The sequence below is a fragment of the Stenella coeruleoalba genome (genome assembly GCF_951394435.1).
Source record: "Stenella coeruleoalba genome assembly, chromosome: 7".
Classification (NCBI taxonomy): domain Eukaryota; kingdom Metazoa; phylum Chordata; class Mammalia; order Artiodactyla; family Delphinidae; genus Stenella; species Stenella coeruleoalba.
Genome location: NC_137153.1, coordinates 112081688 through 112105479, shown reverse-complemented (window position 1 = coordinate 112105479; position 23792 = coordinate 112081688). Strand labels below are relative to the sequence as shown.

The 23792-nt window shown below is 50.4% G+C and overlaps 2 protein-coding genes across 4 annotated transcripts in view; one reads left to right on the top strand and one right to left on the bottom strand.

Annotated features, from left to right (window-relative positions):
• Positions 1–9402, top strand: part of PSMB7 (proteasome 20S subunit beta 7) — a 58441-nt gene extending 49039 nt beyond the window's left edge. Inside the window, exons 7-8 of the mRNA XM_079926714.1 lie at positions 6537–6688; positions 9267–9402. Of these exons, the coding sequence (XP_079782840.1) occupies positions 6537–6688; positions 9267–9378 (264 nt within the window). The 3' untranslated portion in view covers positions 9379–9402. The remainder of the gene's footprint in view (positions 1–6536; positions 6689–9266) is intronic.
• Positions 9403–9789: 387 nt separating this feature from the next.
• NEK6 (NIMA related kinase 6) overlaps positions 9790–23792 on the bottom strand; it is an 86270-nt gene continuing 72267 nt past the window's right edge. For all 3 annotated transcript variants that reach the window (XM_079926710.1, XM_079926709.1, XM_079926708.1), the window contains exons 8-10: positions 21945–22039; positions 15384–15497; positions 9790–12124 (exon numbers count right to left, since the gene is read on the bottom strand). In XM_079926710.1, coding sequence (XP_079782836.1) covers positions 12014–12124; positions 15384–15497; positions 21945–22039 — 320 coding nt within the window. In that variant the 3' untranslated portion in view covers positions 9790–12013. The remainder of the gene's footprint in view (positions 12125–15383; positions 15498–21944; positions 22040–23792) is intronic.

Here is a 23792-nt window from a genome sequence, read left to right as displayed (position 1 = left end):
TAACTTTTTCCATTGTAAAATATGTGGCTATACAGGGGATACATCAGGTGTGTTGCATGGTACAGGAAGCACACTGCTTTTGGGGGGACGGTTTTAAACACTTTTTTGAGCTGTTTAAATTTTATTCAACCATCAGCCATGAATGACTCCTTCAGGCCACATCAGTGGCATAGTCAGAACCTCAGCTTGTCAACAGGCCACTGCAGAACATTGTGTTTAAACCTCTTCCTTTTGTGTGTTTAACTGTCTTTGAATCCTCTTGCTCCCTGGTCCCCAGTTGGGACTGGTGCAGTTAGGGAATTAGCCCATTTTGGTATTGATCTGTTTCATAATTAATTTTATGCTTTAGTTTGGCAAAGCCGTGAATGCATTTGAAGTTGATGTTTCATTTTTTTCATTTGTCGACATTCATGCCAAGCACTGTGCTAGCTGCCTGGGATGGAAATGGCATGATTTTGGTCCTCTTTTTAGAGTCCAGACTCTTGTCACACCCAGACTTTAATCTGTTCTGCTGCAGATCATCAGAGCAATAGCTTTTTTTTGCTGTTTCAAATCAGAGTGACAAAAGATTACGCAGATTTTTTCCAAGATGAATTTGGACTGCTTCAATTCTTATTGAGTAAGATCGTTAGTTTTTAGTAAAGGAGCAAACTGTTGTGAACTAAATGGTCCTTGTAGATTTAACTGCAAATAGGAAAATTGTTGAAAATTGTGAGAGAGTTCAGCTATGATGCCACCCACATCCTTATTCCCCTCGAGCAAAGGTAGGAGAGCCACTGTCCCCTGACTCTTGCCTTGCCGGTGGGACAGAAAGCAAAGGGGTGCCTCTGAAATGCCCTGAAGGACAATAGAGCCAGGGGAGCTCCCTTCTTTATGAAGAAGGCTGAATATTTCTTTCTTTTTCAACCGCCTTAATGTTAGCGCCTCAGCCACATAAATGGAATGTATTTTCCAGCAAATAACCAATTTTATTTTAACTTCCTTAAAAAATTTTAGTTACAAATCTATTGTTTCAAACGACTTGCCATATATGTGTATTTTCAGATTCCAAAGCTGTATTTTAAATAGTATGTTAGGTTTTTAGTCAAATGCATATTTAATATTTCGCCTGCCCCCAATGTAAGTAAAGCACGGTTCAGAAAGTAGAACTGAACAGTAGAATGTCGAGGGTTTATTTAAAGAGTGTTAATTTGATGCTGAACTGTCCAGGGTGCCCACTGGCTGGAGCACCTACATTTTACTCTGGTGACATTCCCAATCTAAAAATCACTTAAGTGAGAAGAGAAATTTGATTGTAGCTGTAGACAAGAATAATGTGGAAAAGTTTCTTTGCAGCACTACTTTGGACCTGCACCATAGCGGATGCTGAGGTAATCTATCAGTTTGTGAGTGTCTACAAAATGCAACTCTCTAGATAACAGGTTTAAAGTAGAGATTTAATACAGCCTCCATCTCCTGCGATGTTGCAGTGACAGTTTAAAACTCATTCTCTGAATCTCAGCAGACTTTATAGCTAGCAGTGGGCCAATATAAAGTTTAATAGCATTACAACACATAAATCATCTTTTAAAGATGCTACTAGTAGCTGCAATATTAAATGCAGACAATCGCCTGTGTTATAAATAATTTATCAAACACCGTTTCAGATTAGCCTTCCATGCTGAGTTATTTATTTTAGCCTTTTCTGTACGATTCCTAAGGCACTTTTTGAAAGATCCATTACTGGTCAGTTTAATGAACTTGGGGGTCTGTTTTGTCCCCTCAAGCACTTGGGTACAGCTGTGGTGACCATTACATGGCCGACATGGACCTCTTTTTGCCTTTTACAAGTGCTGCCCATTTGTCATGTAGCGGTAAACGGAGCTGCACATTGGAGTCCAGGGACACATTGTGCGATGCAGTGATGGAGACAAACAGATAGCTCTATAAAGTGCTGCTTGTCACAGCTGACTTGTAGTACAAGTAGTACATCACTCTTATTGTAATCTCATTTAAGAAGCAGGGGCGGCCCGGGGGACTGATATTCCCAGTTAGTTTGGTCTTCGTAGCCATAAAGCAGGAAGTGCTCCTTTTATATTCTCTGAACTTTTAGGGGGTGTGCTCTTTGCTTGGATTAATTATTATAGGAGCTTCTCCACAGCACTGTGTGAAGATTTGTCAGCAGGTTTGTTTGGACCTCCTTCTCCTGGCCTGGGGTTTGGTACAGGCAGTCACTCCTTAGAGATAAATTGTGTTTCTAGGAGCCCTCTGGATTGCTGTATTAATAAATAAGTTACCATTTTTTAAGTAATAGCTATATGCCAGACCCTATAGTAGGTGCTTTCTATACTGCATTTTTATATTACAGAGGAAGAGCATGAACTCAGAGAGGTGAAATGACTTGCCCAAGGTTGCACAGCTGTAAGTAAGTAGGAAACTGGAGACTCAAACCCAGTCTGTCTGCTTCCACATCTGCCAGATGACCTTGAACCTGGGTTGCCCAATTAACTTTCGAGCACCAGGATCATGGTGATCTTTTGGCTGAGCAGCTCAAAGTAAAAGGAAGCTGCCATTGGCGTGGAGAGCCTTTTTTTAAAAAATTCATTAATTTATTTATTTTAATAGCCTGGATGAGTCTGGCCGCTCTGTCTACACATTGAATCCAAGTTCCCTTGTGACTAGCAACGTAAATCCATGAGCAGCTGGCCAGGGGAGCATGCTGGCCCGGCAGTGGGAGAGAGCCTTACAGCTGGGGTCACAGGCTCTGCAGGGCCCTCGTCAGAGCCCCTCTGTAGCAGCTGTCCCCAGGCGGATGCTGCTCAGAACTTATTAGGTCACTTTGCCTCTTCCAGAAAAGGGAGATGCAATTTCCTCATGAAGAATGAATCCTAAAGGAAGAAACAATGCTTCTGCATTTATTGTAAGCCAGAGACAGATAAAAATGTGGTGTTTTCCCCACCTCTTGCTTTTAGTTTATGGTTTTTCTCAGTAGTTTTCCTAAATATTTTGTAGCACGTGTTAAAGACAAGACTTGTTTAATTATGAAATTCACTATAAAGAAAACACAGTATGAATATGCCCAGTAGCATATTTGCATATGTGTCTAGAATTCTGGGTATGGAAATACTGTGGTAAAAGACCATATTTGTCATATGATACAATTCCTGGCACATAGTAGGTGTTTGTAAATATTTGTTGAAGACATTGACTATGTAAGTAATGGGCAGACAAAAGAGCCTTGGTAATTTTCACTCTGCCTTTTGAGGGTTTTTGGTGGAGGTGAGGAATACGTGAAATAAGACTTTGGATCTTAATATCGATTTCTGCCATATCACATTGTAGAAATGTTTAAGTGGTGATCTGTGGGCAGTTTGGGAAACAGTGCCTCCCCCTGCCATGGAAATGACCATCAGAGGGACTGCTAGCTGGCTCAAAGAGAAGTTGGCAACCACCATCTTTCTCTTAAACTTGCTCAGGTTCTGAAGATCCTTGCTGATGGGGGAATGACACCCTGAATCAAGGGACTGCTGTCCACTGTCCCCAACTTGCTCAGGAGCCCCCAGCTCAGAGCTGAGACAGATTACTTATGAGCTGGTGTGGTGCTGTGGCATTCTGGCTCTGGAGCCCAGTGGGCCTGTTTTAACTATTTATTAGCTATGTGACCTTGGGCAAGTCATTGACACTCTCTCAGCCTTAGTTTCTGACAGTACCAACCTCAGAAGATGGTCAAGGGCAGGGGTAAAAATGATGATGATCATCAAAGTGCCTAACTCAGTAGTTGGCACATTATAGTAGGTGCTTAATAAAATGTAAGCTTTATTCCATTTCATAACATCTTCAGTCCTGTGTGTATGAGAGGTGGGTAGGACTGGGGAAAGAAAATCAGAGACTTGTGATATTTCCTTCCTTAATGAATTATCTTCCCTGGAATTGGGGGTGGGGGGGTGGGAGGAATTTAAACGGTATATTTCTCCAATTTTTATTTATTTTTATTTTATTATTATTAAATTTATTATTTATGGCTGTGTTGGGTCTTCGTTTCTGTGCGAGGGCTTTCTCTAGTTGTGGCAAGCGGGGGCCACTCTTCATCGCGGCGCGCGGGCCTCTCACTATCGCAGCCTCTCTTGTTGCGGAGCACAGGCTCCAGACACACAGGCTCAGTAATTGTGGCTCACGGGCCCAGTTGCTCCACGGCATGTGGGATCTTCCCAGACCAGGGCTCGAACCCGTGTCCCCTGCATTGGCAGGCAGATTCTCAACCACTGCGCCACCAGGGAAGCCCCTTCTCCAATTTTTAAAAGCATTACACTTAAATAATAGCACACATGATAACTTTATGAGTAACTCAGGCTATATGTAATATATTTTACACATTTTTAAGTTTTATAAGTTTATCTACTCACATTAAAGAATATTTGCAAAATAGAGGAAGATTCACCTGTAATCTCAGCATTGTCAGCATCCTGGTATCAGTGGATTGTAATGGATTGATGTCAGATATGCATGCCTAATATAATGTGTATATCTCAGTTTCTTGTAAGTCTTCCCCCATCTCCGTCCCCAAATATAAAATAATTTGGGAAATTTAAATCTGCAGTACTAAGTGCTGCCAGTAGCATTTGTGACATCCACTTGGTACTATTGGCTGGCTCAGGGCATCAGCAGCAGTGATGAGAAAAGCAGTGATGACAAAGCAAAATAATAAAACAGCAGAGAAGAGAAGAGGAGATGTAGGTCAGGAGCAGAGGTATAAGCAAGATGCTCTGATACACAGGACGCTCCCCACACCCCCACCCCACGGGTTATGTATTAACAGGCGCAAGTTGGAATGGTTTTGCATTTGTTAAGTTAGTGGTTGGATTTTGCCGTCTCTGTGGTAGCAGCAGCAGCGGCAGCGGCCATCTCCTGCTCTAAGGTGCTTTATTTGCTACCACCTTCACTGGTTCTGGTAAGGCTTTTGGCCTTCCTAGGCTTGGGAATCCCAGGAGAGAACTTCTGATTAGAGGATCGTGTTTGAATGAATTCTGTGGGGCTGTATGTGCACAAGAGAATAACTGGTTCCGTTGACCCCACATAGGTGCCACTCAGGAAGTGGAAAAACCTGGTGGGATAAAGGTCAGAATAACCCCCCCAGCCCCTGCTGCTGGGTTGCTGAGGATCCCATTTCCAACAGGGCCTTCTCTATCCTTCTCTGAGTCTGAAGAGGGCGCTCATGTCACTGGAATCCCACTTACTGGCTTAGGGCCGGCAGAGGAGCAGGAGCTCTGAGAGCTCTCTCCCATCTTCTCAGGGCTTGAAGACAGTGGACCTGCTCTTTGATCTCAGGCTGGAATTTTGGGCAGGGCATCCGTGCTTCTCCAAGGATGTTACTTGGATGAGCTCTTTGCTTCAGCTTGCATGTTTATGGACTCTCATGCCCTGGTGTACGGGGAAAGTGGGCTACAGCTCAAGTTAAAGTCTCTTCTTTGGGAGATTGGTTCATTTTTTGTCCTTGTTACATAGAGAGCTTGAACTTGGTGTTCCCCGGGTCCTGCCCTGCTGCCTCTGGCGCCTGCCTTCTGTTTCACTGCCCTGTTTTCTGAGTGCCTGGTGTGCAACCTGTCCTTCAGCCCTCCCTGAAGCTTTACGGACCCCAGCCAGTGTTCTCACAGCTTCTTCTCAGTTATCCGTTAGCCCTTATTACACTGCATTGTAGTTAACCTGAGTCTGATGCTTCTTGGTAAGAAATAAATTAATCTACTTTTCCACCAGTAATTGTTGGAGACTTAGACTTGCTCTTAAAGGAAAAGTAAGAGAGTGATTCAAAGAAAGGAATCACTTCAGTGAACATGCAGACTCATTAGTGGGAGGGGATAGATTCTTTTGGGCAAGAGGTCCCACCCTTGGCTCTGCCAACATTTCCCCAGGGCTGTGTTTTGGTGTTAGTTTTTTCCCCATGATATTGACTTTCTTCATTATGTTACCAGGAAGCAGATTCCAGCCATTTTTGGACGTTTTTCATCAGGGGCCTGCAAACTACACTCCATGGGCCAAATCCAGCCCAGCGCCCATTTTTGTTTTACGAAGTTTTATTGGTACAAGCCACGCCCACTTGTTTGCATATTGTCTGTGGCTGTTTTGTGCTACCATGACTGAGTTGAGTAGTTATGACGGAGACTGTGTATCTACAAAGTCTAAAATATTTACTACCTGGCCCTTTGTTAAAAGTTTCCCAACCCCTGTTTTAGATGATAAATTGCCCTGTCAGCCTACTGTTCTCAGTTATGTGGTGAGCATCTGACGTGAAGCAGTTTGTTTAAGAGGGAGTGTGTGCATAAGGAGCTTGAAAGGCCTGGGTCTCTCACTTACCAGCTGATAAACCTTGGGCAGATATTGAGGTACTCTGAGACCTTTCCTTCATTTATAAAACAGGCACTGAAAACAATGCCTACCTCACAGGTTGGCTTTCTTTTTTTTTCCTTTTCCTTTTCTCTTACTGCTTGTGAAAGCACTCTGTGGACATCAGAACAGGCCCTCCATTTGACTGTGGACACTATTGTTACTATTTTCTTTCTCAGGAGGAGGATGCCAAGAAACTGGTGAGTGAAGCCATAGCAGCTGGCATCTTCAATGACCTGGGGTCTGGAAGTAACATTGATCTCTGTGTCATCAGCAAGAGCAAGCTGGATTTTCTCCGCCCGTACTCAGTGCCTAATAAGAAGGGGACCAGGTAAGTGAAGGAGATTCTTCCTGTGGCCACCCTTGTTACATTCATGGCATCTGGACAGGGTTTTCTTGATTCTTACCCACGTGAAGTAAAGCCAGAGTCCCCAAGCCAGCTTTATTCAAGGGACCTTTGAATCATTATTTGTTTTATGATTGTGTGCTGCTGTCAGGTGTAGAAAAGTGATACAATTTGTAAAATGTTGATGGAAAGACTCCTAGACTGGGGATTGCGGGGAGAGCTTTGAATCACGTGCTGTCCTTTCTCTAGTCTCTTAAAGATGCCTCCGAATTCCGTATGAAATTCTGTAAGAAGGTACATTCTCCAGGGCATCCAACCCATAGCTTTTCCTCAGAGTGGTTTTCATTCCCTAGATGGTTATCAACCATTGGTTAAGAGTCTCTGAAAGTTAGCCTTGGGAGCTAACTGTTGCTTCCTGCTCTGGAGGGAGCCATGCCATTGAGCCCATGGCACGTGCCGAGCAGGCACTGCTCTCCGTGGTGCAGTCCAGCTCGGAGTCAGGGGCGAGCTTATAGTTGATTTGCTGGCGGAACTGGAAGATGTCCAGCCCTGGTGGCAGGTGAGCTGCTCATCAGCAGTCCTGTATGGCCGTCCAGCTGCCTGACCTCTTCCTGGAGGCTGAGCTGCTCAAAATGTGGCTTCTGAGCTCTGCTCCAGCGTCTTCATCTGAATGCACACAGCAGCATTTATAAACTGAGCCCCAAGCTCCGCTGGAGGAGAGCAAGCACATCACCAGCCACGATGGTGCTTTAACTCCCACCACATGTACTCAACTCCAAGTCAGGAGTAATTCACAAGGAACAAATAGAACATTGAGAACCAGCAGGTATTCACCGCAGTGTGCGCTCAGCATTGCGAAGACGTGTTCACGATGGGGTAGGGCAGCACAGCAGCAAAGAGCTCTGGCTCGGGGTGGGGACCTGTCATGGCCTGGTGTGGTGACTTTGGGCATCTGTCTTGGAAATGATGGAGCAAGACTAGGTGATCGCTAATGAGCCCATGGAATTCTCGGGCCCTAGGTGGGGAGGGAAGCAACCTTTCAGGCCTGGGGCTGTGTTGGACCTGGCCTTGCAAGTTCCCATTGGCTCCTCTGCAGCCCTGTTTTGCAACCCACTGTTGCTTCAGGTAGAAGCCCTCCCTTCATGCTGCTGAAATAGGTGCTGTAAGCCAGGATGGTGAGGAGGCTCTTGTTGTGTCCAGACCTCCCACAGACGTTGTGGTTCAGATGAGTCAGGCGCACAGAAGTCACATGGGGCTCTGGCTCCAAGGCCACAAGCTGCCACGGGTCCATCCAGTGTGGGGGAAGGAACAGCGTCTTCACACCAGCAGGGGAGGGGCGGGGCACATCTTAAAAAGGTGCTGCTGCTCGGATCCTTTCAGAGAACTTTGTGGGGACTGTGGGAAGGTTTCGCAGAAATAAAGGCCAGCTTTTCTTGGCTGTGCCTACTCCTGGTTTTGTACAGAGCTCTGTTGTGTCGCCCTCTTCGAGCACAAGCTCCCATTTGAGAGGCTGGCTTTTCAGGGAGCACGTAGTCGTGGCACAGCCAGCAGCCTCCTCCTAGTCCATGTCAGGCTGACAGCTGGGGACAGATAAGAGACAGCTGGACTTGTGCTGCTGCTTGACAGTGTTGTAATTCCTGGCCCCACTGTAAAATCAGCCGTTGAGATTTTTATCTTCTAGACTGCCTTGTGCTCAGAGAAACCTCTGTCAGATTCACCTTGAGAAGGGTGGTATTGGGTGTGTCCTCATGCTGATCTACCATGTCCCTCTTGAGTCTCAAAGAGTGTGGTCAAAAGTGACAAGCCCAGGGCTTCCCCAGTGGTGCAGTGGTTGAGAGTCCGCCTGCCGATGCAGGGGACGCGGGTTCGTGCCCCAGTCCGGGAGGATCCCAGATGCCGCGGAGCCGTTGGGCCCGTGAGCCATGGCCGCTGGGCCTGCGCGTCCGGAGCCTGTGCTCTGCAACGGGAGAGGCCACAGCAGTGAGAGGCCTGCATACCGCAAAAAAAAAAAAAAAAAAAAAAAAAAAGGTGACAAGCCCAGAGTCTGGCTGCAGGTCATTTTTATACTGTTTATGCTTCCAAATATTTTTAAAGTGTTTAAGGTAACAGTTATGTCATTCTTGTTACTTCAAGAGAGTGGCCATGGCAGCTTAATGAAAAGGATTCGCTTCCTCCTGGTTACTGAAAGGTACTTTAGGGAGGTTGAAGCTTGAAGGCAGAGGCCGAAATGCTTTCCAGCATCTTCTGGGGATGGTGAGGTGGGGAGGGAGATTTGAATGTCCACCTAGTGCCAGGTGCTCTGTATTATCTCTTTTCACGTGCATCATGTCTATGAGGTATCCCCATTTTGTAGCACTTGAAAGCCGAGGAAAGTGAACCTTGGGGGAGCTGAATCCTCCCAAGGTCGCAGAACTGGGAGTCAGGAGAGCCAGGATTCCAGTTCAGGCGAGCCAGGATTCCAGTCCAGGCCTGCTTGCTGCCTGCATACTTGTCCCTCTCTCCAGCCCTCCATCAGGCCCCTTGGGGGGATCCTAACTCTCTGCGTTTGTTTTTCTCTCATTAGGTTTGGCCGGTACAGGTGTGAGAAAGGGACCACTGCAGTCCTCACTGAAAAAGTCACTACTCTGGAAATTGAGGTGCTGGAAGAAACAGTCCAAACAATGGACACTTCTTGAATGGTGTTGGTGGATGTCTGGTTATTGCTCTAGAAGACTGGGGGCAATGGAGGCTCCCCCTGTAAGACATTCGGCCAGTGTTTGCTGAATGAACCCATTAAAAATGAAAACCAAGTTAAGTGGCTGAAGTCTCGGGGCTGTGTGGTTTTTTGGGCTGCTAAGGCCCATCGACCTGGCCTCCCCTTCAGGATGTTACTCCCTCCCTGAATACTACTCTGCGTTCAGGTGGGTGTAAGAGCAGTTTAACCCTTCTAAAAACAGACGGGGCCTCATTTGTTGCAGGAAGTCAGACTGGGTTGCTCTGATTCTTCAGTTGAACATTTATTACACGCAGCCCTTGTGCTAACTTACTTACTTACTTTCTTTTTGTTCAGGGTAGTCCCAGGTTTTTGTTTTTGTTTTTTTAGGATGAGTGCAGCACAGCCTTTTACCCCAACAGCCAAGTAGGAAAGAAATAGAGATGATCAGTTCTGAGTACCAAGAAAAAGCAGGTAGGTGGACAGTTTTGCTTTGCTATAGCTGCATGAACCTGGGTGAACTCCACTTTGTTTGGCCAGTTTCACGAAGTCAAAAGAATGCTTTGAGCCTTACTATCTGTAATAATTAGGATATGATCGTTTCTCAAACAACACTCAAGCCTGGTGAATGGTTGAAATTGTATACCTCCAGAGGGTCCGAGTAGTAGGCAGAATTGTTCTCATGGTGTCGAAAGCGGATGGCATGCAGAAAGCAAGTTCATCTATGTCCAACGCTGATACTGCCAAGGGAGACAGACACAGTAGGGATTCTGAGAGCCGTAAGCAGAGTATTTGCAAAAAATCTGTCTGGAATCAGAAAAACTTTCAGTGGTGAGTGCCTGACTGTCCCCCAGAGCGAGCATGGCTGGGGGGACAAGAGAAAGAGGCCTGGTGCCATGTTCTTCCAGAGTGAGCCCACTCTTGGGCCAGCCTCCCTCGTTAAACTGCCAGGAGTGGGTGGGGAGGACAATGGAATTATTTAGGATAGCAACTTGGCTGACGATTTATCAAAATTATCTGGGGAGCTTAAAAAAATTCCCAGATTACTTAGAATGTCTGGGGCCTGAGAAATTGTGTTTTTAAAGGAGGCTCTAGAAATTGTGCTGCGGTGTGAAGCTGTTGTAAAATTACTCATGAATCGCACTCATTCACGGAAGGAACCCCACTTACCCCATTTTATTTCAACCATGGAGAATGAGTACAAAGCAGAGGCTGCATCTGAAGAAAATTTCTCAAACCCGACAGTGTTACAGTAGAACAGAGTTCACACGTGGAAACAGCGCAGTGGCCCAGCCCAAATCCTTTATCCCCAGGGAGGCCTGGTCAGAGCTCCTGACCAGGACACCAGTGGAGCGGACAGGCATGTCCTCTTTCTGGAGGGCTGAACTGTCACTAAGTCGTGGGTGACAACTTAGACCATTTGAGGATTAACTTGAGTGTAAAAACAAAATTCAAACTATTTCCTTCAGAGCTTGAGTTTTCCTTAAGTTCACATTTATAAATTAGTCTTCACAGTTAATCCTATTTGGGAACAAGAAATAAATGAACACATTTCTGGTTTCCTACAAATAATACAGTTGTACATTAACTCTTGACTTACATGGTCCATGGCCTTGAGCTTTGTGAAGGGGTGAGTGGCTACCATTTTTGGATCATCTACAATGTACTGTAAGGTAACTTACATATTTTATTTCAGATTCTGTCAGTCAGCAACCCTGAAGGTAGATGTTATTAGTCCCATTTTACAGATGAGGCAACAGGCTCAGAGAGGCTAAGAAACTAGCCCAGGGTCATGGTAGGAAGGTGCAGAACCAGAACTTGTACAGAGAATAGCCTGAGGGCAAAGCCCGCGTATTTTTCGTATCCTGTGCTTCCTTCTCATGGAGGAAAACACTTAACACTGATCATTAAATGAACTGCCAGCATTCAAGCAGGTGAGGTGCCTAGTACTAGCAGGTGTTCAGGAGAGGATGGCTGAGCCGGGCTGCACAGAAAACACTCATGGCTTTCAAATACTATTTGCCTCTATACCAGATGCTGGGTTCGCCTCATCGTCATTCATCAAGTTATAAACGTAGATAAAAATATTAGGAAAATCTCCACTCTACTTAAAAAATTATTTCCACTTTCTCCCCTTACAAGGGAGTAAATTAAGCACACAGCTTGATTGTTTGAAAAGATTCTAAGAGCTAAACCAAACTTACTACTAACCATTTTAAAAGGCTCACTACAAATCACACAGTCTCCTGGATTCTCCTGTTAGTTCAAACCTTGACAGGTCACTGAAGGAATTATCCGAAAGATTCACATTACAATCCAGATACAAGAGGTGCCTCAGTGGCTCACTGAACCATCCACCATTGTTAACAACCCAGCTGAGAGTGTTCACAACAGTTTAAAGAAAGGACTTTCAAATTTGACCACCAGTAACACGTGACCAGTGCCCCTCCCCCCAGCAGCCCTGTATTCACCATCTGCTGTAAAGCCCAGCCCCTCTTTGGGGAACCTGCTGAACCCTCTTGTCTTAGTTGGTCTCGGCTACCAGGTGGCCACTTTGGAGAGAAGACTCAGGTAAGGCAGAGCGGCGTGGCTTCTGAGAAGGCGCGCTGCATCCACGCTCAGGTGCTCGAAGTCCACACGTGCATCTGTTTGGCAACCTGGTGCACGTAGCTGATGTCGGGTCTCTGGTTGGGGTCGGGGTGGATGCACATACTGACCAATTCTCGTAACTGCAAGGGAGAGAATGATCACGTATTATTCGTAAGCAGCCTTGTCGAGGCTCTGCATTAACTCATGAACCCTCAGGGCAACTAGAAGATGAGGAATGGCGCCCAAGACAGGTGAGTGGTGGGCGAGGAGTCACAGTCACCAGGGGAGAGCAGGACCCGCACCAGGCCTGTCTGGCCCCAAAGGCCATGCCTGGAGACCCTGAGAGTGGTATCTCCAAATAATTTTGAACTTTCAACTGCCTACACTACTGGCTAGATCTGTGTGTACAGTGTGTGTGTCTGCTGTCAGTCATGCAGATGCCCAAACCAGAGGACAAAACTCAAGGCAAGGGCTTATTGATCATAATAAATGTATTAACATGCAGCAGAGCTGCAGTCTGCCTACCCCCTGGCCTCTTTATTGTGCTCATGAAAGATGGAGCTTTTAATTATACAGACACTGAAGGCTGCTACTGCCTCGGGGTGGGGGAGGGGCACCTTGATCCTCTGATCACCTCCATTCTTCTGATAGCCAGAGTGCCAATTATTTTAATGGTAATTAAAATAATGACCTTAAAAAGCCTACATCTTAACTTGCATCACTGGGCTCACTGCAATTTTTTCATTTAAATACCTGCTGCTGGAGGGGCTGGCCAGGGCCGCAGCAGGGAGAGGGGAGATCCTGACTAAGGGGGCTCACGGGGACTCTGCGGCCATGGTCAGCAAGTCTGGGGTGGGCACGAGGGTCATGCGGAGGCCCGGGCTACGGTGCACACTCCCTGTTTCACTCCTGAGGTGTTCTAGGCTGAGGGGCCTGGGGTTGCTCCCCCAGGAGATGCTCCAAACTGCCTGCTGCCTTTCTGGGGATTTCACTGCTTTATAAACACTCGGAAGCCCCTGGGCAGATGCAGCTGCGCCTGCAGCTGACTTGGACCCTCCTGGAGTCTGAGGTTGCCCACGATGAGACCATACTCTTCAGAACCTTACAGTATTCAGGGGAAGGTAGCTGTGGTTGGCCTCTGACAGGTTAAAGTGCCCAAGAGAACCACATTAAGGTAAAGTCTCTGTGGCCCGAATTGCTCATTTATAAACCACACAGTTGGCAATAAGTGCATGTTTGTAAAGTTCAGAAGAGAAAGGGTCTTATTTCCATTTCTAAGAGGACATATAACTTCAAAAGTGAGGTGTGCCGAGGAGCTCCAGTGCTAAGAATTAGCACCTCCAGAAGTTCCACGTAACCAGTGAAAGCCAGGTGCTCTGGGGAGTAGGAGATCTGGACGCTGAAGGACTGACTTGGGAGGGAAGAGGGCTGAGGGCTTTATGTGGACTTGTTCATTTCAGCTTCATAACCATGAGGCAGAGGTTATGGTTCCCATTTATAGATGGGGAAACTGAGGCACAGAGAAGTTGTCATTTGCTCCAGGTGGCATGGCTCCAAGCTTCTTAACAAATTCCAACAAACAAAATTCCAAATTCTAACGAAAGATGGGGAAGAAAAACCAAATGCAACTATTAACTTGGTGAAGAGCTCTGACTAGTTTTTCCTTTCCTGCCAACTTCCACTCCGGAGCATAAGTACTTCCTCCAAAGGTACTCATAAGAACTCTACAGGAATCTGCGCTCCTGACCCTCACTCTGGCTGCTGGGAGCCCGCAGAGCCGCAGGCATGGCACTGGGAGCAGAGGGTGCCAGGAGAAAGGTGGCTGATGACCTTTCTAGCTGGCCTGCCGGGATACAGGGTCAGTGCACACTGGGGCACCTGGTTGCTACAGCTTGGCCGGCCCAGACCCAGGGCCCTGGTGGGCAAGGGCTGCTCCTTCCAGAGCTTTCAGGATTGTGAAGTGAGCAGCATGGATGGCTCCTCACTGTGGCTGGATGACTGGCTATAGAAGAGGGGCGGGTGCCCTCAAGAAACAGGATAGCGCAGTGGCTAGGTGCAGGCCATCTGGGCCAAACCCTGCCTTCACCACGAGCAAGTTACGTGACTTGGGCAAGTTACTTAACCAGTCTGTATCTCAGTTTCCTTCCTGGTAAAATGGCATTAGTGGGGTGGGGTAGGGGGGGATTCAACACAGTAAATCATAAATGTGAGCTGTTATTATTGTGAGGCAGTGGCCTGTGGTCCTGCAGGGTGGACCCATGGAGGACTCAGACTCCCGATTACACACACTAGCATTGACCTTGAACAAAAATAACCCATATTGAGCATTTACTCTGAGCCAGGCCCTGTGCTACGGCCAGATGATGATGGTTGTAAATGCATTGCCTTAATCCTTAATCCAGTAAGGTAGATTCCAGGATTATCCCATTTTACAGATGAGGAAACTGAGACTCAGTTCAGTGATTTGCCCAAGAAAGGTGAGGGGAGTGTGTAAACCTATGCATCTGTTTACACTTTTTTTTTTTTTTTGCGGTACGCGGGCCTCTCACTGTTGTGGCCTCTCCCGTTGCGGAGCACAGGCTCCGGACGTGCAGGCTCAGCGGCCATGGCTCACGGGCCCAGGCGCTCCACGGCATGTGGGATCTTCCTGGACCAGGGCACGAACCCGTGTCCCCTGCATCGGCAGGCGGACTCTCAACCGCTGCGCCACCAGGGAAGCCCTGTTTACACTCTTAACCACGCTGTGCTGTAAGCCTGTCATCTCATCCTCACTTTTTATCCATGAAGGCGAAGTATTAGGCCTGTTTTCAAGATGAGGGAACTGAGGCAGATGATGCTCTCCCACAGCCTCACCTGTCACAGCCTGATGGCCAGACGTGTCAGGCTGTCCTGCGCTCAGTGTAAAATATTGAAAATAAAAGGCCAAGGGGTCTGACCTAGGTCTGTGGTGGCAAGGAGACCAGGCTGCTTGCTTTGGTTCCCTGTCATGGGAGCGGAGGGGCCGCCAGCAGTGGTGTGGGGCCGGCCAGGCCCTGCTACCCCCTGCGTCTGGCTCCTGTTGCTGGACGCCGGGAGCCTGTCTCTGGGCCCCGCAGCAGCGAGCCTCCCACTCGAGCGCTGGGTTGGCAGCCAAACGGGCAGGAGGGTGCTGACGGGGCAGCTTCTGCTGGTTCCTGCCAGTGGGTGGCCTGCAGCCCTGCTGTCGGGGGCTGAGGCCTCTGGTAAAATCAGCCTGCTTGTTTCCCCTTCTGAGTCACTTCCCCAGAAATCTTCCTTCTCGGCTCTGTTAAGTGAACCCAAGCTCAGCCCCACAGCCCTGGGATCTTGGAGCTGCCCCTCTTCGAGCCCTGTGGGTCGCCTGGAGCTCACCAGGCCCAGCCCCGGCGGCAGCAAACTCACCTTCTCAGAGTAATGTTCTCCGGGGAGAGGCGGGTAGTCACACTGCTCAATCTTCTGGCAGAGGGAGAAGAGGTTCATTTTATCTCCATAGAAGGGGCTCTGAAGAGCTGCCATCTGCAAGGAGAGGGGGATGAGAGATGAGTTTTCAGCCTTGAGGTCCAGGGCAAAAGGGGCCGCTGCAGATGGGGGTGTGGTGCTTCCGGGTCCTCACCGCAGCGGCTGTCCAGCCAGACTCCCCTGTGTCCTGAGGAAGCTGGGGTTCAACAGAAAGTGGCAGTTTTTACACAATCCTTGTTATATAAGCAAATTAAACAGGACAAACGTTTCACTGACAAAACTGTAAAGTCAGTAAAGAAGGGGCAGCTGAGTCCTGAGGGCCAGCCGTGAGCAGGCACACGCCTGGCCTCTGGTTTCCTCATCTAAAGTGGACGCAGCTCCACCTGCAGGGCTGTGGTGAGGCTTGGCTGGCACAGGAGGCATCACAACCTGAGTGGACGTCTGGCTCCATCCCGAAAGCAGGCCCTCTGCTGGGGGACCGTGGAGGCCCCAACGGGTTCTCACCCCGTCAGGGAACTACCCGGACTTCCCACCCCACCATTCAGAGCACGACGGGGGGGTGTCTTCAACAGGGGCACACAGGAGCCGTGCTGCCCGTGAGGCAGCCCAGCACGGCGCCCGCCAGCCATCTCCGCAATGGGATTCAAGCTGCCTGTCACTCCGGCTCACTGTTGCCTGCCTCCAAATGACGGCCCGACGACACCTGCTAATGAAGTGCCGTTGGGTAATGTGCCCACCTGTCCGTTTGGCCCTGGTTCCCTTCAAGGAGCCAGGCTGCCAGGGCCACTAGGCACAGACCCCACAGCCGGGGCCTGTGGGACACCTGAGGAATCCTCACTCCCCTTCAGGCTCCGGGAGGTGGGTGGGCGAACCCTGTCTCCAGGCTGGGGGAACCCATGGTAGCCCACCAGCTTTAGTTTCCTGGTCTGCCCCACGCTCTGTTCACCCCTGTGAACAGGTCAGGTGATCCCGAGAGGAAGAGCAGGGCTTCTCCTCCAGAAGAGCACAGGGGCCTTCAGAGCCCAGGCAGTGCCCTTGGGCGTCCAGATGGCCTTGGGAGAGGCAGTGTGGCCTGGAGACTTGGGGGGGCCAGGTGCCTGGGCCCTGACTGAGTGCTTTCAGGTGGGTGTCTCCTCCCCCTGACCAGGGGCTTGGGCCCCTCTGAGGAGGGCTGGGAACCCACCTAGACGGTGAAGCCCCCCCTGCGGGAAGGCCCTGGCACTCGGCGGGGCAGGGTGAGTATGCAGAGGCTCTGCCCGCTGTGGGCTCAGGCAGCCTGACTGAACTGGCTTTACCATCTAGCATGCAAGATGGCGTCACTTGGGTGATGTATTTCCAATAATTAAAATGAGAACCTCAGTGCAAAGGGTTAATTGGGCAGTTTCAAAAGGACATCTGTTGCTACAGTAGAGAGCAGCTGAGGCTCCAGGGCAGTCATTCGGGGTGATGTGGTGCCCTTCAAGTCATGGCAGGAGGATTAAGATGGATTTTCCTGGAAAGCGTGTCTGTTCAGAGTAGAAAGGATGTCGGCCCCACTAACACAGGCTCTGGTTTTTCACGTGTCTGACCTGGGAGAGGGACTGGGTGATCCTTTCGACAAGCCAGCCTGATCTGATTTGCACAAAACTTGCTGTGTGGGACTCCAGAAGAGCCCCAGAATGGCGAGGCATGAGCCCCGTATCTGCCGTTCCCTTCAGAGAATCTCTCCATCCTTCCTGGTACCTTCCCCACACTGTTTCAGAAAAGCTTTCTGAACAGGGTCAGCAGCGAGCTATGCCAGAGGAGCCCTCTCTGCCTCCCTGGCTCCCAGTGGCTTCTGCATCCATAAATGCAGATTCTAGCGGAAGCAGCGTCCCCGCCTGCTGCCCTCCAGCTGCCGGCCACGGGCCTTCCACCCAGATCAGAGCACTGGGCTGTGAAGGAACCTCTGGGGCTGCTTGAGACACTGGGAGTTACCCCGGATGGCGAGATCTCCTCGTACCGGCGACCACCCACCTCTGACTGGTTGAAGCAGAGGAGGAATTGCTGTTTGGGGCCTCGTTAGAACTGCCAAAGCCACGGCTCTCAGTGCTGCTCCTCAAACGCAGAACTTTTCCTGCCTGGCGTTACTGGGATGACACATAGCGGGGGAAATGGGAGAGTGTGGCCACTTGCCCCCGCCGGGAGGGCTCAGGGGAACTGGTGTGTGACTTAAGACGTCAGAAGGAGAAGGGGATTCTGACTCAGAGTGGACAGCGACTGCCTTTGACTCTGGCCCTGTCAGGGCCTCGGACATCCATCTCATCACCAGTATCTCCCGAACTCTTCCAGGAGTGAAGGTTGAACCCAGAGGTTAGTTGCCAAGCAGTCTGCAGCCCTGCTTCCCCACGAGGTAGGGGGAATCCAGACCATTCTCTGGCTCAAGCCAGAATTCCAAAGCAGGATTCCATACAAGGCACGGCTGCACCTGTCCCCCGGCCCACTTTCTTGCTGGTCTCAGCCTCCTCAGGCTGAGGCTGCTGTAAGAAGGCCCCCCACTGAGGATCCTGATTCCTTCAGCTCTGTGCTCAGAGCTGAGCTCCCATAGAAGAATAAATCAATCCTGCAGAGCCCAGGCGGCCTGCTGAGTGCCTCCCGGGGTGTGCCGGGTAATGAAAATAAAGCGCCAGGTCTTCCAACAGGCCGAGCTTGGGCATCCCTGCTGGGAGCTCCTGGAGGGGCCGCTGAAGTTGCTGGGGGATCCTCACAACCGGGCCTTCCCCTCAAAGGGGCTCTGAGCAGAGGCCCTGCATCTTTCTCCAGCAGTCACGCCTTCCCTGGTGGCTGGAGAGAAGGGGAGAGGCCCTGGCTCCACAAGGACCACTGGTCCCTTCCTGGCTCCTGCTCACTGGAGGGCAGGCATCGACAACCTGGGTACCAGTGCCCATCTAGGTCACTTCCTTGCTGTGTGACCCTGGGAGGTCTCTCCGCATCTCTGAGCCCGCTTTCTCCCTTACAGCAAAGCTGGGACTGGCCTGGTGTGATTCTTGTGATTCACTACAGTGTCCAGGGCAGTGCTGCTCCCGGAGGCTGAGCTGTCTGGCCCGTTTCTCCTATGCTGACCTCTTCAAGACAGATCCCACTTGGCACCCACCCTGAGGAGCTCAGGCCAGGTATCGTGCTTTGTGGCGGCTCCTCACTAGCCACGGGTCAACATCAGCATCTTAAGGTGACCTCGGGAGGTCCTCAGTGGACATCTGGACGCCCAGGTGGAAGGGGGTGTGGTGGGCCGAATAAAGGCCCCCAAAGATGTTCATGTCCTAATCCTTGGAGCCTGCGAGTGTGCTGCCTTACATGGCAAAATAAATTCGGCAGATGTGATGAAATTAAGGATCCCCGGATCGGGGGAGTGTCCCAGGTGATCCAGGTGGGCCCTAAGTGTAATCACAGTATCTTTATAAGAAGGAGCAGAGGGAGATTTTTGAGTACAGGAGAAGGAGCTGTGTTGACTTAAGTGATACGAGGAAGAGGCTACAAGCCAAGGCATGTGGGTGGTCTTTTCCTTTTCCTTGCCTTTAGTCCACTGAAATCGATTTTGGACTTCTGGCTTCCAGAACGTAAGAGAATAATTTTATGTTGTATGAAGCCAATCGGTAATCTGTTACAGCAGCCGTAGGAACCTAACCCAGGGGGCTCCTGAGACTTCCAGCCCGCACCGGGGCTTGTGGGAAAGGGCAGGCCTGTCCCCACTGTGGGCAGGTTTTCTCTGGCTCTGTGCCGTCACCTGCCGCGTGGCCCAGGTGTGTTCCCCTGGCTCTGCCCAGAATCCTCGGATGTGATCTGGGTGTGCGGGTGAGGTGGGGAGCCTGTCACAGATCTACAGCTGGCGGCCTCAGGACGCACCACAGGCTGTGCAGCGGGGGCTCCGGTCGTGTCTGGGGGTCGTTGCCTCCCAATTACCACGGCCCTTCCTGTCTGCTGGGAAAACATCTGGTTCTGTCTTCCCACAGGGCTCAGGGGTGGCAGCCTGGGGAAGGGCCCCCACCGCCTTTTGCCCGTAGAGGGGCCGCCACGCCAGCCCTCTTCTGTGGGAGGCCCAGGGCCACTGGGTTCAGGTCAGCTGTCCCCGCAGACGCAGGACTTGACTGATTTCATTGACTTGCTACTGCTGACACGCCCCTCCCTGGCTGCGAGCCTCAGTGATGAAATAAACCGGCACCTCCAGGCTGGGGCGCCGCTAACAGAGGCTGCCTCTTTAGAAGTGCGTTCAGGCGCCCAGGGCAGGGACTCAGTACTGCAGTCTGCCTCTAGGGAGCTGGTGGCACCAGCTCGGGAGCCCTGAGCACAGGAGCAGGGCCCAGTCACACCCTCGTCTCTGTTTGTCTACGTTTGAAGACTCACACGATTCACAGAGGGAGGAAGTGGCTTACAGAAATCCTGAACGCAGAATGGAAGAGTAAAGAACCCTGGACTAGGGACAGCATCCACGAGGGCAGGAGGACAAAGTCGAGTCTCCGAGGGGACAGACAACGGCTGGACTTTGGCTCCCCGCTGGCCAAAGCGAAAAGGAAAATGTGGCCAGCTGCTCGCCGGCACCAGCTCAGGGGGCTCTTGGGCAGCGAGGTGGGCAGTAACAGCGCTGCAAAGACCTGCCCCGCACTGCCGGAGGGCCGTCTGAGCCAGGTGCCGTCCACACCTCATGAGGCAGGTGTGACTCCCATTACACTTGGGCAACTGAAGCTCCTGGAGCTCCAGGGCCTTCAGGGGGTGAGCGGGTGCTGAGCTCTGACCTCGGGTTGGTCCTTCTGACCGAGGTCTGGGCCACACCAGGCCCCGCCTCTCTCCCACCCAAACTACCACAGCTATGGGAGCTGCGTGCTCCCCACGAGGGAAGGATTCACAGCTTTGCCCTCCTCATCCCCAGGGGCCAGAAGCCACTCTGCACCCTCATCCACTGCGGCCCCACTGGGGGCACCGCCTGGATGCAGCTGCTCCCGTTCGGTGCTCATTAAAAGAAGTCCTCCTACAGCAGACGCCCCTGTGAGTCCCAGAAAGCACGGTCTGCTCCCCACCTCTGATTGCCAGGGCCTGACTCACCCATAAACCTTCAAGATGACTCTGTGGAGCGCCCACACTACGGACCTCCAGAAGAAGGGGGCTCAGGTACAAATGCCACAAGGGCCACATCTCCAATTGGCTTCATCTTTACCCACAAGGCCACTCTTTTAAAAATGAAATGTCTGCTATTAATAGGAGGCCACTGGCTTACAAAGAAAGATGCTGTGAAGTGTAAACCTTGCAGAGGGATCAGAGTTTTGATTTCATGGTCTCCGTCTGTAATGCAGGGAGCGGGGAATCCCAGTGCCAAGAGACCCCGACCGCATAGCTGCCCCGGTCCCTGTGCATCAGCAGTGGGCAGCTGAGTCCCGAAGTTTATACCCACGGGCCATGAGGTCAATTCCCACCATCGATACTCCCAAGGAAGCAAAGAAGTCAGTCTCTGCAACTCCAAGACACTCCTAGTGGTCCCGCAACATTATCCTGTGCATCGCTGCCCTAGGAGACTTCAGCTCATCAGTTCCAAGCCAGATTCCAGGGATGCTCAATTCCACCCCAGGGAGAGCAGAAAAATAATCAAGGTTCCAACTTTAAACCCAAACCATGCTTGGTGTCTCACAGCCCTAGAGGGTCCTCAAAGCCTTTCATAACTGTTATTTCATTCATCTGGCCTATGACAATGCAGGACAGCTACTATTCCCATTTTACAGATGAGGAGACCAGTGGAATCCTGCCCAGCACGGGATGGGCCAGGACCAGGGCCAGGGCGGTGGGAGGGTGTGGCCGCCAGCTTGGAGATGCTAGAGGGCTCAGGCTTCCCCGCCTCTCACCGGCAGCTGCAGCAGCTTCGTGGCCAAGTGTGGCTTGTGCTCCCTAGACCCCCGGTTATCCAGGGTCCCCGGTGGCTGGCCAAAATGGATGGGGGCTTTACGAGTTCATGTTGTCTCACGTCTGAGCCTACCAAGACTCAGAAATATTCCTGTCCCTCCGTCCAGGGTGGCCAGCAGATCTGGAAACGGCCATCTGGTGGCTCCATCTCCCAGCCCAGGGGAGACAGTGGTGGTCTCTAGGGAGACCCACGTTGCTGAGCTTGGAAGAACGTGACCGCCCCTCATTGGGGAGCGTTTCAGAGGCATGGGGCCTGATCCATGGATAAATGCCAAATAGTGAACAGAATCACCCTGGTTACCAGGGAAACCGGGGCAGCCAGATCGCCCTGCCTGTGCTCCTTCCATCAGCAAGCAGACACTGGACTCTCCGTCTGGTTCTAGTTCATCTCCCTTCCCAGATCTGAGCATCCCAAGGGGGAGTGGCACCTAGCCTGCAAGTGACCACCCCTCTAACCTCTTCCAGCCTGACGCTGCTAATCAGGCAGACGTTCGACCGAGGGGTGAAGGACAGGACCCAGATGGTACCAGGCCTGCCTCAGCTGGGTGCCCACCATGCACGCCCCACCAAATGCCACTGAGCTGCAGGCCAGACACTCACCTCGTACAGCAAACAGCCCAGAGACCAGATGTCAGACTTGAAGTTGTAGCCGTTCTCATGGATCCTCTCCGGTGACATGTAGTATGGTGTCCCCACTGAAACACAGCAAAAGGATGCGTGCTTATCCTCTGTGCAGGGGCAGCACAGGAGGGAGAGGTGGGGAGGGTGAGGGCTGGGGAGAGGCCTGGCCTCAGCCTCACCAGGATCCTGGGCAGCCCCCTCGCCCTCTCTTCCTGTCCCCTCCTCTGTCAAATGAGAGGGCTGGGACAGACTGGAAGTTCCCACGCTGGCAGGGCCCTAAAAGCCCCTGGAGATAGGGACCCACCCAGACCTGACAATCAGTCTGGGGGCTGAGTGGCTCAAGACTGGTGTTTCTGCCAACTGCCCGGGGGGAGTGGGACACAGTGGCCAGGCTCTGGGAAGCAACGGACCAAAATATCCTCTAAGGTGACTGTTTGAATCCCAGAAGAGTCCAGATAAGGCTCTCAACAGTGAAAACAACCACTGTGAATGTGGACCAACCACGGTGTGTGTGTTAGCCCATCTTACAGATGGGGAAACCGAGGCTCCGAATAGTGGCAGGACTGAGGTTGAAACACAGATCTTCAGGCTCCAGAAACTGAACTCTTAGCCACCACCCTTGGCTACTAGCACCAATCAGCATGTCCAGACTTGGGGTTGCCTGAGATTTCTTAGCCAGAATAGAAAAGATACTAACCATTAAAGAAAAGATTGATTAACTGGACTTCATTAAAATTAGGAACTTCAGTTCACCAAAAACCCATTCAGAGAGTTAAAAGGCAAGCCACAGAGTGGGAGAAAGTCGTCTGAAAACATATACCCAACAATGGCCTCATATACAGAACATATTTTAAAACTTCTATAAATCAATATACAAAAGACAAACATCCCCCTCCCTCAAATTAGCAAAAGACTTGAAGGGGTATTTCACAAAGGAGAATATCCAAGTGGCCAATACGCACATGAAACGATATTGTGTTTCTCATTACTCATCAGGGCAATGCAAATTAATAGCACAGTGAGGTACCACCTACCACCTACCCACCTGAATGGTTAAAGTTAAAAAGACTGAGATAAACCAAGGTGGTGCTGTGCGGAGCAACTGGAACCCTCATGCATTGCTGACGGGGCCATAAAGTGGCACGATCGCTTTGGCAGCATCTACTACAGCTGAACACTGCCTACACTATAACCCAGCAATTCCACTCCTAGGTACACGCCCAAGAGAAATGAGTGCTCTGTCCATCAAGAGACATGATCAAGAACGTGCAGAGTGGCTTTATTCATAATAGCCGGAAACTGGAAACAAATGGTAATCACCAGTAGAAGAGGTAAACTGATAATGTGGTCTATTCACACAATGGAATACTAAACAGCAACGAACAAGAGCAAATCTCAGGTACGCGCCACAAAATGGATCAAGTGCACAGACGCAATGTTGAGGGAAAGTAGCCAGGCACAAAAGAGCACCCACTATTTGATTCCATTTTTATCAAAAACAGGAAAAATTACTTTATGGGGGAAGTGATCAGGAAAGGGCTTGAGAGAGCTTTACTGTATGCATATCATGTCTTAATTAAAAAGCAGAGGAGTCACACTTGAATATCTGGAGCTGGGCAAAGATGGGAGGATTTCCTGACAGGTGGTGAGCTCCCCATCACCAGAGGCATGCAAGCTGCAGCAGAGGGGCTGAATTGGCATGGCCGAGGAGGGGCCCAGGAATCTGGATTTGTAACCACAGATTTGTAACCTGAGATTCTGATATCAGTCCATTTGGAGGATGACTGTTCTGGAGGCTTTAGGACCAGATTTTAAAGGTTGCTACAC